This window comes from Garra rufa, chromosome 24 (genome assembly GCF_049309525.1).
Source record: "Garra rufa chromosome 24, GarRuf1.0, whole genome shotgun sequence".
Classification (NCBI taxonomy): domain Eukaryota; kingdom Metazoa; phylum Chordata; class Actinopteri; order Cypriniformes; family Cyprinidae; genus Garra; species Garra rufa.
Genome location: NC_133384.1, coordinates 29,111,989 through 29,130,055, shown reverse-complemented (window position 1 = coordinate 29,130,055; position 18,067 = coordinate 29,111,989). Strand labels below are relative to the sequence as shown.

Sequence of the window (18,067 nt, the reverse complement as noted above, 5' to 3'; positions counted from 1 at the left end):
CTGAATGGATTAGGCGGCGGATGCGGCGCTCTAATCCATGTAGTGGAGGCTAAATCCTGTGAGGAAAAGGAGAAAAGTGTGGCATTATGGGACGGGTGGCATTTGAGTGGGGGTGGGGGGTGTATGCATGTTCCAACAGATAAAACACATTGATCACTGCACCCTTTTCTCACCCGAAACTTACATTCTAGCGCAGTGAAGTAGGGCCGGTATCGGCTCAGACGGGGGCGATCGATAGCCGTGTTGATCTGCGGCGTGTAATTGTGCCAGGTAATTAGAGATGAGTGCTCGCACACACTTTAATTCACTGCTTAAGACTAAAGCCTGTGCTAAAGTAATACAATGACTGGGCCAATGCATATCATTGAATGCCAGCCAGTAGGTGTAGGAGTAAAACACAAAAGTGTCCTAACAAAGTAATGAAACTGAACATGAAACTTCTAAGTGACAATTTACAGCCAATCAGAAAATATTTAATGCTCAATACATGGTTTCAAGAATCAACGTAAATCCAAAGTGGGTGGGACTCGTTGTGACACAGAGTAGAGGTCATAGCTCACCTCCTTTATTTCAAATATATATCTCAAAAATATGTTTTTGAACAGATTTTTTTTTAATGTGACAGCTACTATTACAGATGTCAAGATGACAGATGTAGCCTCTACATTACAGCATTTTGGATCATTTCGTATTGGTGCATGATTATTTTTAAGGAAAAATTGAATCTGTGTTGTCTTTTAGGATGGTAGTGATTTAACGGGTAATCGGACTCTATATTGCTTTGTCAGCTGTAACATACAAAACAGAGACCAGGATCATAAAACAAGGGAAGTATTCCTTATGTTAGACTTTAATGATATCAGAATAATAAGATCTGGATGTCTGGATGCATGGATGGGTGGATGGATAGAATGAAAGAATGATAGAATGGATGGATGGATGAATGAATGAAATTAAATGAAAGAAACACGAAAAGACAGGAACGAAGATGGATGGATGGATGGATGGATGGCATCAGAATAACGTCTGGATGGATGGATGGCATCAGAATAAGGTCTGGATGGATGGCATCAGAATAAGGTCTGGATGGATGGATGGATGGCATCAGAATAAGGTCTGGATGGATGGATGGCATCAGAATAAGGTCTGGATGGATGGATGGATGGATGGCATCAGAATAAGGTCTGGATGGATGGCATGAGAATAAGTTCTGGATGGATGGCATCAGAATAAAGTCTGGATGGATGGATGGATGGCATCAGAATAAGGTCTGGATGGATGGCATGAGAATAAGGTCTGGATGGATGGATGGCATCAGAATAAGGTCTGGATGGATGGCATCAGAATAAAGTCTGGATGGATGGATTGCATCAGAATAAGGTCTGGATGGATGGCATCAGAATAAGGTCTGGATGGATTGGTTGGCATCAGAATAAGGTCTGGATGGATGGCATAAGAATAAGGTCTGGATGGATGGATGGATGGATGGATGGCATCAGAATAAGGTCTGGATGGATGGCACGAGAATAAGGTCTGGATGGATGGATGGCATGAGAATAAGGTCTGGATGGATGGCACGAGAATAAGGTCTGGATGGATGGATGGCATCAGAATAAGGTCTGGATGGATGGCATCAGAATAAAGTCTGGATGGATGGATTGCATCAGAATAAGGTCTGGATGGATGGCATCAGAATAAGGTCTGGATGGATGGATGGCATCAGAATAAGGTCTGGATGGATGGCATAAGAAAAAGGTCTGGATGGATGGATGGATGGATAGATGGCATCAGAATAAGGTCTGGAAGGATAGATGGCATGAGAATAAGGTCTGGATGGATGGCACGAGAATAAGGTCTGGATGGATGGATGGCATGAGAATAAGGTCTGGATGGATGGCACGAGAATAAGGTCTGGATGGATGGCATCAGAATAAAGTCTGGATGGATGGATGGCATCAGAATAAGGTCTGGATGGATGGATGGCATCAGAATAAGGTCTGGATGGATGGCATTAGAGTAAGGTCTGGGTGGATGGCATCAGAATAAAGTCTGGATGGATGGATGGTATCAGAATAAGGTCTGGATGGATGGCATAAGAATAAGGTCTGGATGGATGGATGGCATCAGAATAAGGTCTGGAAGGATAGATGGCATGAGAATAAGGTCTGGATGGATGGCATGAGAATAAGGTCTGGATGGATGGATGGCATCAGAATAAGGTCTGGATGGATGGCACGAGAATAAGGTCTGGATGGATGGCATCAGAATAAAGTCTGGATGGATGGATGGCATCAGAATAAGGTCTGGATGGATGGATGGCATCAGAATAAGGTCTGGATGGATGGCATAAGAATAAGGTCTGGATGGATGGATGGATGGATGGATGGCATCAGAATAAGGTCTGGAAGGATAGATGGCATGAGAATAAGGTCTGGATGGATGGCACGAGAATAAGGTCTGGATGGATGGATGGCATGAGAATAAGGTCTGGATGGATGGCACGAGAATAAGGTCTGGATGGATGGCATCAGAATAAAGTCTGGATGGATGGATGGCATCAGAATAAAGTCTGGATGGATGGATGGCATCAGAATAAGGTCTGGATGGATGGCATTAGAATAAGGTCTGGATGGATGGCATCAGAATAAAGTCTGGATGGATGGATGGCATCAGAATAAGGTCTGGATGGATGGCATAAGAATAAGGTCTGGATGGATGGATGGATGGATGGCATCAGAATAAGGTCTGGAAGGATAGATGGCATGAGAATAAGGTCTGGATGGATGGCATGAGAATAAGGTCTGGATGGATGGCATGAGAATAAGGTCTGGATGGATATATGGATAGATGGATGGATGGATGGATGGATGGATGGATGGCATCAGAATAAGATCCGGACGGACGGATCGATGAATGGATGGATGGATGGATAAATGGCATCAAAATAAGATCTGGATGGATGGATGAATGGATGGATGGAGGGATGGATGGCATCAGAATAAGGTCTGGATGGATGGATGGCATCAGAATAAGGTCTGGATGGATATATGGATAGATGGATGGATGGATGGCATCAAAATATGATCTGGACGGACGGATGGATGAATAAATGGATGGATGGATTGATGGATGAATGGCATCAAAATAAGATCTGGATGGATGGAGGATGGCATCAAAATAAGTTTTGGATGGATAGGATAAGTTTGGATTTATTGGATGGAGACATGGATGGACTCAGAATAAGATCTGGATGATGGATGGCATCAAAATAAGATCTGGATGGAGGGATGGATGGATGAATGGATGGCATCAAAATAAGTTTTGGATGGATGGAATAAGGTCGGATTAATTAGATGGAGAGATGGATGGCATCAGAATAAGATATGGATGATGGATGATGGATGGATGGATGAATGGATGGATAGATGGCATCAAAATAAGATCTGGATATATGGATGGATGGATGGAATCAGAATAATAAGGTCTAGATGGATAGGTTATGCTAGAATAAGATCTGGATGGATGGATAAAAGCCTAACAAGATCTGGATGAATGGATGACATCAGAATAAGATCTGGAAAGACACATAGACATATAGACAGACAGATAGCTGTACACAGACTCCATCAGACATCAAAATTCCTAAGTATATTTCATAAGATTTTTAAGTAAAAACATAATTACTTTAAAAGCTTCAAAGAACTCTAATATCACTTAGAAAAAAAAACGGTTAGCGCTCAAATTGTGGTAATTTGTCCGTAATTTATTCATCTAATGAGTGTGAGGTCGAGACTAGATTCAAAGAAGACGCAAGATGATTGTGCTATAAAGGAAAATATATTTAAGATATTCAGTTTACACTCCATCTTTGGACCTCAGCGGTGACCGGGCGCCGAACAGGAATTATGAAAGCCAATTTGAATTATTTAACGAATTCCAGAAAGGATTCAAATTAAGTTTTTTCCTCTCCCTTCCTTCCCTTTCATCATGTCTCATTAAAGCAATTAGCTCTGATGCCTAATAAACTAGAAGCAGTCCCAACTATAAAGCCCCAGCCAATGACAGAGAACACAGCTGAGTACTAGGAAGAAGGTCACAAGCCACATACACAGAGTCACACAGCAATCGGTGTGGTTACAGGGCCTTCCTATCATCCTGTGCCCTGTGTAGATGTTCATCGGGGATGAACGGGTGATACATTCAATGCTCGCAATTAAGGGCGAACCATTATTTTGCAGGCAAAGGTAGCGCAAATGTGTAGTGAATTTGCCACTAACCTGATTTGCCAGCACGAGTCAGACACACATGACCTCTAAAAAAAACGCTAGTACATTTTCACTAAATAACATGCGAATGCACCCACTTTCTCCTTTCCACCCTCCTTTCTTGTCTTGCCTAAAACCGATGGGGGAAAAAAAAAACATTAACTTTTGCTTCTGGCAGATATACCTGCCCTTCACAGGACCTGGGGATCATAATGCAATCTGGAGACTCATTAAATTGGATTAGACCATACAGACAGATTATTAAAAGAAAACCATCAGTAAACAGCGGCGTTATCTGCAAAAAACAAGGGCACTTCAAGTGTGTTTCCACTTCTATCTCCGCAGCTGCTGCAAAACTCGGCCTTGTTTTTTGTTTGGTAGATTATCTCCAGCCTCAACCTGTGCTAGTGAAGCAGAAAGACAAATATTGGTAAGGCTCCGGTCAGCTAATAGCGTCGACTCTAACCATGTTCCCATACGAGACGTCGCCTGCAGGGAAGTGTAGCCAAATCTCCTCACCGACAGTGTGCTATGGGTGCCCTGAGGGGGAGGGGAGGAAATGTGCGGGCACCTGAGCCCTGACGGACCGAGATAACGGCTGACTACATGCCACCGTATTTTCTAGAGAACTCATTTGAAAACTATAGACACCCGGCACTCATGGATTCCCTGTAAAAACTAAGTTTACAGCCCCTCTGGCATCCAACACAATTCTGCAGGACAATTATGATGCCGCTTCCGGAGCCTTACAAAAGTTATTTTAAGGATCACTAAAATGTTCATTGCTTTTTCTTTACGAAGAGGATAAATCTGTGGCAGACGATCCATATGGAAAATCACAAGTGCCTTCACAGACTCAGCATTCTCTGAACTTCTGACATTTATTGGTGAATTGACAGTGAGAAATGCGGCGCGTGAGAACACAGGCAGGCGAAAAGCATGCGGAAGCATTAACGTTGATTTTGCAGCAAATATATGAGTATATACAGTGAATAAAGAGCACTTAAACATAAACACAAACTTCCATTTCATCTCTTGCCGCATACGTCAATATCAGAGACTTGTTTTAACATAATGCATATAGGACAGACTACAGGTGAAAAGTTTAAAAAGAAAGAAAGAAAGGGATGAAAAGGATGAGAAAGAAAGAATGATTTAATGAATTAATGAAAAGGACAAGAGAAAACCATTCAACAAAAGAAAGTAAGAAGGAAAGAAAGAAAGACGGACACTTACAAAAGAAGGATGAATGAATTAATGAATGAAAAGACTGAGAGAAAACCAATCAACAAAAGAAAGAGAGGAAACTAAAATGAATGAATGAATTAATTAATTAATTCATTAATAAATGAAAGAAAAGGACGAGAAAGAAAACCAAATGAAATAAGAAAGAATGAATGAATTGAAAAGGATGAGATAACCAATCAACAAAAGAAAGAAAGGTAAAAAGAAAGAAAGAAAAAAAAGAAAGAAAGAAAGAAAGAAAGAAAGAAAGAAAGAAAGAAAGAAAGAAAGAAAGAAAGAAAGAAAGAAAGAAAGAAAGAAAGGAAGGAAACCAATTAATGGAAGCAAGAAAACAAATCAACAAAAGAAAGAATGTATAAATGAAAAAGATGAGAAAAAGAAAGTAAACTAACAAAAGAATGAATAAATGAAAGAATGAATGAGAAAGGAAATAGAAAAAATAAAAGAATAGGAAAGAAACAAAGAAAGCAATGAAAAGGATGAGAAAGAAATAATGAATGAATTAATGAAAAGAATGAAAGAAAACCATTCAACAAAAGAAAGAAAAAAAGAAAGAAAGAAAGAAAGAAATGAAACTTACAAAAGAATGATGCATAAATGAATGAATGAATGAGAAAAAAGAAAGAAAACTAACAAAAATGAATAAATTAAAGAATGAATGACTGAGAAAGGAACAGAAAAATAATGAGAAGGATGAGAAAGAAAGAAAGAAAGAAAGAAAGAAAGAAAGAAAGAAAGAAAGAAAGAAAGAAAGAAAGAAAGAAAGAAAGAAAGAAAGAAAGAAAGAAAGAAAACCAATTAATAAAATTAAAATACAATTTATGAAAAGGATGTGAAAAAGAAAGAAAGTAAACTAACAAAAGAATGAATAAACGAAAGCACGAATGAATGAGAAAGGAAATGGAAAAAAATGAAAGAATGAAAAAGAAAGAAAGAAAGCAATGAAAAGGATGAGAAAGAAAGAATAAATGAATGAATGAACTAATTAATGAAAAGAATGAGAGAAAACCATTCAACAAAAGAAAGAAAAAAAGAAAGAAAGAAAGAAAGAAATGAAACTTACAAAAGAATGATGAATGAATGAATTAAAAGAATGAGAAAAAAGAAAGAAAACTAACAAAAAATGAATAAATTAAAGAATGAATGAATAAGAAAGGAAACAGAAAAAAGAATGAGAATTAATGAAAGAAAATGATGAGAAAGACAGAAAGAATGAAAACCAATTAAAAGAAAGAAAACTAACAAAAGAATGAATAAATCAATTAATTAATTAATGAAAATGATGAGAAAGAAAGAAAGAAACTTACAAAAGAATGATGAATGAATGAATGAAAAGGATGAGAAAAAAGAAAGAAAACTAACAAAAAATGAATAAATTAAAGAATGAATGAATGAGAAAGGAAACTGAAAAAAGAATAAGAATTAATGAACGAAAAGGATGAGAAAGACAGAAAGAATGAATGAAAACCAATTAAAAGAAAGAAAACTAACAAAAGAATGAATAAATCAATTAATTAATTAATGAAAATGATGAGAAAGAAAGAAAGAAAGAAAGAAACTTACAAAAGAATGATGAATGAATGAATGAATGAATGAATGAATGAAAAGGATGAGAAAAAAAGAAAGAAAACTAACAAAAAATGAATAAATTAAAGAATGAATGAATGAGAAAGGAAACAGAAAAAAAGAATGAGAATTAATGAAAGAAAAGGATGAGAAAGACAGAAAGAATGAATGAAAACCAATTAAAAGAAAGAAAACTAACAAAAGAATAAATAAATCAATTAATTAATTAATGAAAATGATGAGAGAGAAAGAAAGAAAGAAAGAAAGAAAGAAAGAAAGAAAGAAAGAAAGAAAGAAAGAAAGAAATGAAACTAACAAAAGAAAGAGAATGAATGAATGAAAAGGATGAAAAAGGAAAACAAAAGAAAGAAAGAAAGAAAGAAAGAAAACTAACAAAAGACTGAATGAACGAAAAGGATGAGAAAGAAAGAAAGAAAGAAAGAAAGAAAGAAAGAAAGAAAGAAAGAAAGAAAGAAAGAAAGAAAACTAACAAAAGAAAATGAATGAATGAATGAATGAGAAAGAAAGAAAAGAATGAGTGAAAACCAGTCAACAAAAAAATGAATGAGAGAAAACAATAAAAGAAAAAGAAAGAAAGAAAGAAAGAATGGATGAGAGGATGAGGATGAGGTGTCACATGACCTTCTGAAGGATCATGTGACACTGACGACTCAAGTAATGGCTGCTGAAAATCCAGCTCTGCCATCACAGGAATAAATTACATAAAAAAAATTGAAAAAAATTATATATATATATATATATATATATATATATATATATATATATATATATATATATATATATATATATTTATTTCACAATTTGACTGTTTTACTGTATGTATCTGAATAAACACAGGCCTTGGTGACCCTGTGAGACTTCTTTGAAAAACTCCTAATTATCGCAAACTTTTGCGCGGTAGTGTATTTGCACAAGCGTAGCGCTACACATGTATACTCCTGATACAGTAAACTCACATGCCATATGTTCAATCTATAGCACAGAGCCTTTATGAATTAAATCAAGCCTGCGATCCATCCCCATTGATTAGAATGATGAATTAGGCAGCTGTACTTAGCAACAGTGCTGTCAGCGGGGAGTAGATAATCTCCCCTACAAAACACCTCCATCTTGTTGTGTCTCCACATCAAACAAGCAGGAGGCTCAGTTGCCTTTAAAAGGACAGACGAGGCATAGCGGCCACCTGCCAAAAAACACAAACCCTTCCGTCGCGCGCTGGTCTGGGGAGATATTCGGGAGACTTTGATGGCATGTGCCTGGAATGGTAAGATAATTACGTCTGAGCGCAAGTGGAGCTCACCAACACGCTTTTGTCCTATGATGAAATACCTGCTCACAGGAAGTCAATACAACTGCACGTGTGAGCCTACTATGTTCATTCTAGTATTTCTAGTTTTTGATACATATGCATAAAGCCAGTAAGTACACGCTCTATGCAAGACTCGAATGCAGACGTTTAATATACATAATGTGCATTCTTGCATCAAACCTCAGTGCTCAAGGGGATGATAGAATTACCTTTAAATTGAGTTTTTGTAGCTAGAAGTGTTTTAGACATTAGTTTTGGTTGTTTAATATCTTTCATGTTAATCTAGTTAGTTCTTACCAGCTGAAATTGCAGCAAGCAACAAGCAAGTATCTATTTTTGTTGTGCGTATAGTAAAATCTATAGAAGCCTGCTTCCACCTCAAAATTATGACTTTAGCATTTTAAAATAATTATTCATAATAAATATTCATCATGAATTTATAAGGATTTTATAATAACTACATATTATAATGATTTATTTAAAAAAATATTTTTTTTATTATTTATGTTTTTTTTATTATTTATTATAATTTATAGAGTAAAAGTTTTTTTTACTCTAAGGAGAAAAAAATATTTGAAAAACTTTTTGCATAAAAATTAACATGCATCACATGCTTTGAAATTGAAAAAGCAAATAGTAGAGAAACTATCATTCTTCTTGTCTGGACGTATTTCATATTAAAAAACAAATCTAATTTTGACACTTTTCATAAGGGGTTTGTGTGACATTTGCTGCTGCATTTTGTTATTTACATTTATTTAAATAATTATTTAGTATTAATTATATTTAAAAAAATATATTCTAACTAATGTAACATTATTAATTATTTTATATTATATTTTGATAACTATAATATAATATAATATAATATAATATAATATAAAGCATATTAAATAATAATAATACATTTATACGGATTTTATATTAATTTTAATTATAATAATTTTTTGATAACTTCTGCCATTTTTCTTTACCCTAATAAGGAAACAAGCATTTTACATTATTTATTTAGCCTAAAAATTAACATGCATCACACACAAAAAAATAGCAATACTTAATTAGCAATAAAATTTCATTTTGACATTTTACCTAATGGGTTTGTGTGACATTTGCTGCTGTTTTATTATTTACATTTATTTAAATAATTATTAATTATAGTTAACATTTATTATAAACTAATATAACATTACTGATAATTTTATATTATATTTTATTTTGATAATAACTGATAATAACTATAATAATATAATATAATAATAAAAAGCATATTATATAGTAATACATGTATAAAGATTTTATAATAATTTTATATTATACATTTTTTGATAACTTCTACCATTTCTCTTTAATTCTAAGGATACAACAAGCTTTTTAAAAAAAAAATTACATTATTTATTTAACCTAAAAATTAACATGCATCATACGTTTGAAATAGAAAAAATAGCAAATAGTAAGGAAATAATCTATTTTTCATTCTACTTGGATTTATTTCACATTCAAATACAAATCTCATTTTGACATTTTTCATGATGGGTTTGTGTGAAATTTGCTGCTGTTTTTTTTTCAATTATTCTTTTTTAATTATTATAACTAATATAAAGTTATTGATAATTCTATTTTATATTTTATTATGATAATAACTAATAATAACTATAATAATATAATATAATATACTAATATAAAGCATATTTAAAAAATAACACCTAACAATTGATTTTTTTTTTTTACCATTTTTCTTTACTCTAAGGAGGAAACAAACTTTTTAATTTTTTTTAAATACTTATTTAGCAAAAAAATGAACATGCATATGCTTTGAAATGGAAAAAATAGCAAATAGTAAGGAAAGTAATTATTTTTCGTTCTGCTTGTCTGGATTTATTTCGCATTCAAATACAAATCTCATTTTGACTGACATTTTCTGCAAGTTATTTAAATTGATTTAAATTGAAAATTAAAAGGTTGATGTTAATAAATGATAAACAAAAACAGAAGTCTGACAATTTGCAATTTAGGTCTATTAAATGTTATAAATAATGTCTTAAAAATGTATTATGATAATATCATGCTAAATGCCTATTATTAGTCATTTAATACTTAGATATTGCAAATATGTTGCTTCTATAGAAAAAATTTATATATATATATATATTAGGGCCGGGACTCGATTAAAAAAATTAATCTAATTAATCAGAGGCTTTGTAATTAATTAATCAAAATTAATCGCATTTTAATCGCATATAAATATTTGACCTGAGAACAGTGAGACGTAAGTTTTTTCATATGGATTTTTAGTTACCATTGAATGACTGAATACATAAACTGAAGCAACAAAATATTGTTTATTTTTGTTCAACCAAGTCCAACAGACCAGTGCAATATTGCCATTAACTGTAGCAATAGGATACAGCGTTTCCCATAATGAAAACATTTATTTCAGTTAAAAAATAAATCCAAAACTCTCCATTTTAACATTTTGAACAATAGTGCTTTACAATCTTTTGCTTTTTTTTTTTTTAAATAAATTATTGTGTTTTAATTTTTCTCATAATCAAATGAAAGCATAATCATTTATTTATTTTTAATCAAATGAAAAATAAACCTTTTTAATTTTTGGCAAACAAACAGAGGTTTTCTGTTAAAATCAATACATAATAATAATCATAGTATTCTTTCTACAATTAAGTGGTTAATCTTGTTGTTATATTAATTTTTTTTAATATATATAATGTTTTTTGTCTATTTAAATAGGAATATTGCTCTTTTTCATGTTAAACCGTACTTTTATTTTGACAGGTTGCCGTGTGTAAAGTATGATATGATGCTAGTTTTCTCAAATGAAACGTTAAAAGTGACACTGACAGTAGCTTTGGAGATTGAGATCTGTTCATGTGAGATACAAATGCCAAAAATTAACGGGAGCATCACGCGTGCAGTATAAAAAAACGCGTCTCTGCCATTCGAACATACAGTGGCAAACAGTGCAGGATTCATATTAAAACGGTCTTTTTGCATTTCAGTTTTCAGACACTAGTCCATATGGCGATTTGAATTAAGTGACAAACCAACTTTTGATTTATCAATCCAAAAATCGACGAATTTACGTGGCATTCCGCGCTATAGTAAATTCGGTTTTTATGAATGGAGTCCGCGATCCAGTCCATTTTCTTGGAGGAGACATTGTAAACGCGCCCCCCTAAGATGATGGTACGGGAAACACTGGGATATTTAGAAATATACTAGCCTTCATTTCAGAAATTCAGGTACCCTATAGGTAGGTAGACCTTCTGTAAAAGCATTGAGGTGATACTTGAGGCTCGATGTCCTGCGGTGATATGCGCATTCTGTTAGTTGGTGCTCCAGTATAATTGGTCCGCCGCTGAAACTCATCCAGTGAGAAACGTTCCGCGGTGCAAAATTAAGTGCGATTAAAATGCGTTAAAAAAAATTAACGCGTTATTTTTGTGTAATTAATTAATCTAAATTAACGCGTTAAAGTCCCGGCCCTAATATATATATATATATATTTTTTTTTTTTTTTTTTTTTTTTTTTTTTAAACAAGCACTGGAAGTCTGTGTTTTTACTCAAACCGTTGCTGATATTTTTTTTTAATAACTTTATAATTTTTTTACTCTGAGGAGGAAACAAGCTTTTAAAAAACTTTTTAAATGATTTATTTTGCATAAAAATGAACACGCATCATACACTAGAGAAACTATTCATCATTCTGCGAGTCTGGACATATTTCACATTAAAAAACAAATCTAATTTTGAAAAGTCTTATAACGGGTTTGTGTGACATTGGCTGCAAGTTATAATACTTAAATTATTTAAAATAAAAATTAAAAGGTCGGTATAAAATGTTATTAATAATGGCTTTCAAATACAATATAATAATATAATGCTAAATATAGTATATATGAGCTAATATAATATAATATAATAAAAAATTAAATGTAAATATAATATAATAATATGAGTAAATTAAATATAAAGAAAATATATTTAAAATATTAAAGACTATATGAAGATCTTGAGCGTGTCAGTTTAAAATCATGTACTGTATGTGGACAAATTCAACTTGAGTTTTTGCGGCTGTGGTGCCGAACGCAGCTGCCAATTTCTCGACAAGGCCAAACGAAAGGTTAAAAAGCAGCTACTGAAGAAAGCTAAACAGATGGGTCCAGAGCCAGGAAACAGCCCGTCTAAATCTGGAAACAACACTAAGTTCCTCTTTTCTCCGGCTGATTGGTCAGTGAGAGCCCTATTGAGGGGCAGGTGAAAAGATGAGGGTTGAGGGTGATGGAGGAGACGCACCTCACAGCCTTTCTCTGCGTTTCTTTTCCAGTGTTTTTTCTCCATTTTCTTGGTCGCGGTAGAGAGGAGCGCAGCATGAGTCTGGACCCGAGGGTTCAAGGCCAGAATACTCTGAATTGAAAAAGAAAAAAAGAGAGAGAAATAGTCAAGGTGCATTAAGGTAGTTTCATATTATGCATAACTTGCGATTCACAGTGGCTTTTGCTTGTGTTTGTGTGTGTGTGTGTGTGTGTGTGTGTGTGTGTGTGTGTGTGTGTGTGTGTGTGAGTCTGAACACTCCCACTCACATTCTTGTACTTGAACAAATGTGAATCTCGGCAAGGACATTTCCAGCGCTCTGGGAAAATAGCACGCTTTAAGTTTCACAGCTGAACAATTAAGAGAGTTCTGAGGACAAATCAAAAGCATGCCAACAGGTTGTCTTTAAAGAATCAAGAGTGTGTTTAGCAGATGCTTGTCATTCCTAAACTAACGTGGCGCAGCATCGTTTCACACTGGAGAGATGCAGACAGCTGACCTTCAAACTCATTCACTTTCAAAATATGCAATTCTTCAGCAAAAACACGCACAGGCATTCAGACAATGTCAGCTTCCCACGCAGCCGTATAGGGAACATCATGAAAGGATTTTAAAGAATTTTAAGAGGGATATTTAGTGGTGATTGCAAGGCAGAATCACTATTACTATTGCTAATACTTAGCATTATTGATCTGAACAACCCTTAACCCTGAGATCTAAACTTCTTCGTATATGACGCATTCATGTAATATGTGTTTAACTTATGTGTGCATAATTCCTCATGCACACAGTATGTGTTAGTTCACCGACAGACAATAAACAGCTGGGTGATAAAAAAAAAAAAAATTTTTTTTTTTGGCAAATTCAGGCAATTTACCATTGAAACATGGTGTTTTTGAGAGCTTTTTAACTGTTATAGTGGCAGCTACAGTAAACAGCTACCTCCATAAAACTTTGCATGTGTGTGCTGATTTAGTTTTGTGAAGTTTTGAGTTTTCGTTCAGGATTTATAGGCTTTTGATAATGTTTTTTCTAAATGACCTTCGTTATAGCTACCCAAAGGGCAAAGTTTAACATTTCTTTGAGAATTATTGATCTAAAGAGCCCAGAGAATTGTGCTGCAGTGCTTATATTGAGGTTGGGCAAAAAACCTAGGACTAGTTTGCAAAAGTAGTTTTTTTTTTTACATAATTGAGAATATTTAATGAATGATTTTATTGACAGCAGTGGTTCTTGGGGCAAGGTTGCTCAGCATGAGGAGATGTACCAAATTTTATGAATATTGTTTTTTTTTTATATACTGTGACCTCAGATTAAGCTCTTACATACTTGTTCCGAGTTTGGCAAAACTCTTTCCTTTCAAGAGTTCTAAGCATTTTAGTGAAGGTAGCTCCACCCCTTACAAACGTTTAGTTCACAAATGTTTTCCAAAAAATATCAAATAATCAAAATTTCACCCAAATCTGAGGCAGACATTTGTCCAGATTTCAACGATATAAGACACTTGAGCCTGCAACTAACAATTTAGGAGATATGAGCGTACTTGAGCATTATTTCGTACTTTTGATCACTGTAGCACCCCCTCAGGTCGACTGGGGCAAGCTGTGTTAGTACTACCATCCCTCGAAGTTTCAAGTCTCTACAACTTATGGTTTGGTCTGCCCAATCACAACAATTACAACAGGGTTTAAGCGCTACGCGCTTGAACCCCTAAATATTTTGCAAGACCTGAAAGAGGGACCGAAATCTCCCAGAATATCCAAGATACCAAAAAGCTGTGAAAACCACCCTGAACACCCTAGCAACCATGTTTAAAACAAATGCATGTATTAGCAACTGTATTGAAACTCAACATTCACACCATTCTAACAACCTCAGCAACACCATAACAACTTTTCAGAACTTTGCCTAGCAACACTATGGCTATAACTATAACTATAACGACTTGTTAAAAACCCACAAACTTCTAGAGACAGCATAGAAACACGCAAACCATTTAGATCACTATAGCAACCACCTATCAACAACCTTGTAACATGTTGAATAATCACTTACAACACATAAGCAACTGCATAGCAGCACTATTCAACCAATCACAACATTAAAACTTATTGAACCCTCTTAGCAACTATACTAAACACTTAGGTACTAAAAAGTAAAACATCTACACTACAGCAACCACTTAGCAACACCCTGAGCAACATTAAAAAAAAATGAACATTAGAACACTGCCTAGCAACACTGGGTTGCATGCTGAAAACCACCTGAAACAGCTCAACAAATCTTATCAATGCCTTAGTAACCACAACTGCATAGCAACATATTTAAGAAATGACAGCAACATTTTATTGCCATAGTGACATACTGCAACAACCCACAGCATCCTAGCAATACTCCAGCAATCCCATAGCAACACTTAAAACTATTTTGAACATTTTAGTCACCATATAGCAATGAAACTTCCCAATGCACCCTAGAAACCACAGCACCATATCAGCCATATAGCAACAGGTTAGGAACTGAACTGCATAGCAACACATTAAAACCATTTAGAACATTTAATTTACTATAGCAACATTGCAACCACCAACAACACCCTAGCAACCACATAGCAACAGCATAGCAACACATTTAAACCATTTAGAACACTTTACTCACTATATAACAACATTACTCCAATTATCAACAGCACCCTAGCAACCACATAGCGATGGCATAGCAACACATTAAAACCATTTTAAACACTTTACTCACTGTATAACATTACCGTATTTAGACACAGCACCCTAGCAACCACATAGCAATACATAAAAACCATTTAGAACACTTTACTTACTGTACAACAACATTGCTCCAATTACCCACCGCACCCTAGCAACCACATAACACATTAAAACTATTTAGAACTCTTTACTCATTGTAAAACAATGTAACTGCAATTACCCACAGCACCCTAACAACCACATAGCAACACATTGAAACCATTTAGAACACTTTAACTAACCTTATAACATTACTGCAAACACAAAACAACACATTAAAAACCATTTAGAACACTTTACTCACTGTATAACGTTACTGAAATTATCCACAGCACCCTAGCAACCACATAGCAACACATTAAAACCATTTAGAACACTTTACTGACTGTATAACGTTACTGAAATTATCCACAGCACCCTAGCAACCGCAAAACATCAGATTAAATCCATTTGGAACACTTTACTCACAGTATAACATTACTGAAATTTTCCACAGTACCCTAGCAACCACATAGCAACACATTAAAACCATTTAGAACACTTTATTCGCCATATAACAGCATAATTACCCACAGCATCCTAGCAACCACAGACCAACTGCATAGCAACACATTAAAACCATTCAAAACACTTTACTCATAATATAACATTAATTGCAATAACCACCAGCACCCTAGCAACCACATAGCAACAAATTAAAACCATTTAGAATAATTTAGCTATTATATAACATTACTGCACCCTACCAAATACATAGCAACACATTAAAATCATTAAAAACCCTTTACTCACCATATAACATTATTGCAATAACCACCAGCACCCTAGCAACCACATAGCAACAAATTAAAACCATTTAGAACACTTTACCTTTTATATAGCCTTACTGCACCCTAGCAACCACATAGCAACCACATGGCAACACATTAAAACCATCTAGAACACTATACTCACATTATAACAACATTACTGCAATTACCCACAGCACCCTAGCAACAACATGGCAACAATATAGTGGAATTGGTTAATGTGAGTGTTGTGGGTAAATGCAGTAACATGTTATATTGTGAATAAAGTGTTCAAACCCACATTTTCTACTATGTACAGGAATTTCCACTCAACAGCAAATGCTGCTACAGAACCGTTCATGACACGCAAGGAAAAAGACAGACAATAATGTAAATATGACATTTTTTTCTGTCTTTTTTCCCCTGTAGATGACAGGTGTAGTTGAGGCTCTCAGAGTGGCTGGGGTCTACCTGAGGCCACTTCCCTTTAAATCAAAGCTGAGTGTTTCTCTGTGCCCCCTCTCCAGCGCCTCCCCTCTCGTCCTGACAACAAACACACAGGCTCACACCTCTCCATTACAATCAGGACTGACCCACTCAGCGCCAGAGACCAAGTGCTCCTACAGGCTAGCGGCCAAACCAATCCGTAATCACGTTCTGTCTCGGTTCAACACATTCATTCAGATGCCTGTACGAAAACACAGCCTTTGTGATTTTTGATGGGAAGAGCCGAGTTTGAAGCCTTTGTAAAAGAGATGAAAAGCCATCTTACAATGTTCCAATTATATATGTTAATAATGCACCAAGCTGCTAGGCAATCATAAACAGCCTACAAGTAGGCTAATAACATAATAAATGACAAATAGAATAGATTATAGGCATATTTTTTAGTTTTCAAAGCAAAAATAACAAAAATATTAAAGTGTATAAATATTGTTTGTATTATTTTCTATTAGATTTATTTATTTATTTATTTTACAGTCTCATCACTGACTCTGCATTTTTAGTTAACAAATATAATCTACCAATAATAATAATAAAATAATAGAATAATAACACTATAAATAATAATAATATATACTCCATAAATAATACATAAATAAATATTGTTTGTAACTTATTTATTTTGAAGTCGTATTTAAATTTATTTAAACAAAAATACAGTAAAAACAGTGATATAAATTATTTTTATAAAAGTATTTTATATTAAAATGCAATTTAAACAAAAATACAGTAAAACAGTGAAATATTATTACTAATTTTCTATTTTCATCTAGTTTAAAATAACAGCATTTCATAAGTAACAAATATAAATACTATAATATTAAAATATACTCTATAAGTAATACATATAAATACTGTTAAATTTATTTATTTATAAGTCTTATCCTCACCAAGGCTGCATTTATTTAAAAAAAAATACAGCATAAACAGTGAAATATTATAATACAAATAATACATATAAATATTGTTTGTATTATTTTCTAATAGATTTATTTATTTATTTATATTACAGTCTCATCCTCACTGAGGCTGCATTTAGTTAACAAATATAATCTATCAATAATAATAAAATAATAGAATAATAACACTATAAATAATAATAATAATAATATATACTCCATAAATTATACAGTAATAAATACTGTTTGTAACTTATTTATTTTGAAGTCGTATTTAAATTTATTTAAATAAAAATACAGTAAAAAACAGTGATAGAAATTATTTGTATAAATTATTTATTTTAAAATGCAATTTAAACAAAAATGCAGTAAAAA

At 33.8% G+C, this 18,067-nt stretch overlaps 1 protein-coding gene across 1 annotated transcript in view; it reads right to left on the bottom strand.

Annotated features, from left to right (window-relative positions):
• The window catches only part of dpyda (dihydropyrimidine dehydrogenase a), a 277,186-nt gene that overhangs the window by 233,380 nt on the left and 25,739 nt on the right, over positions 1 to 18,067 (bottom strand). The window contains exon 2 of the mRNA XM_073830591.1: positions 12,722 to 12,832. Within this exon, the coding sequence (XP_073686692.1) occupies positions 12,722 to 12,832 (111 nt within the window). The remainder of the gene's footprint in view (positions 1 to 12,721; positions 12,833 to 18,067) is intronic.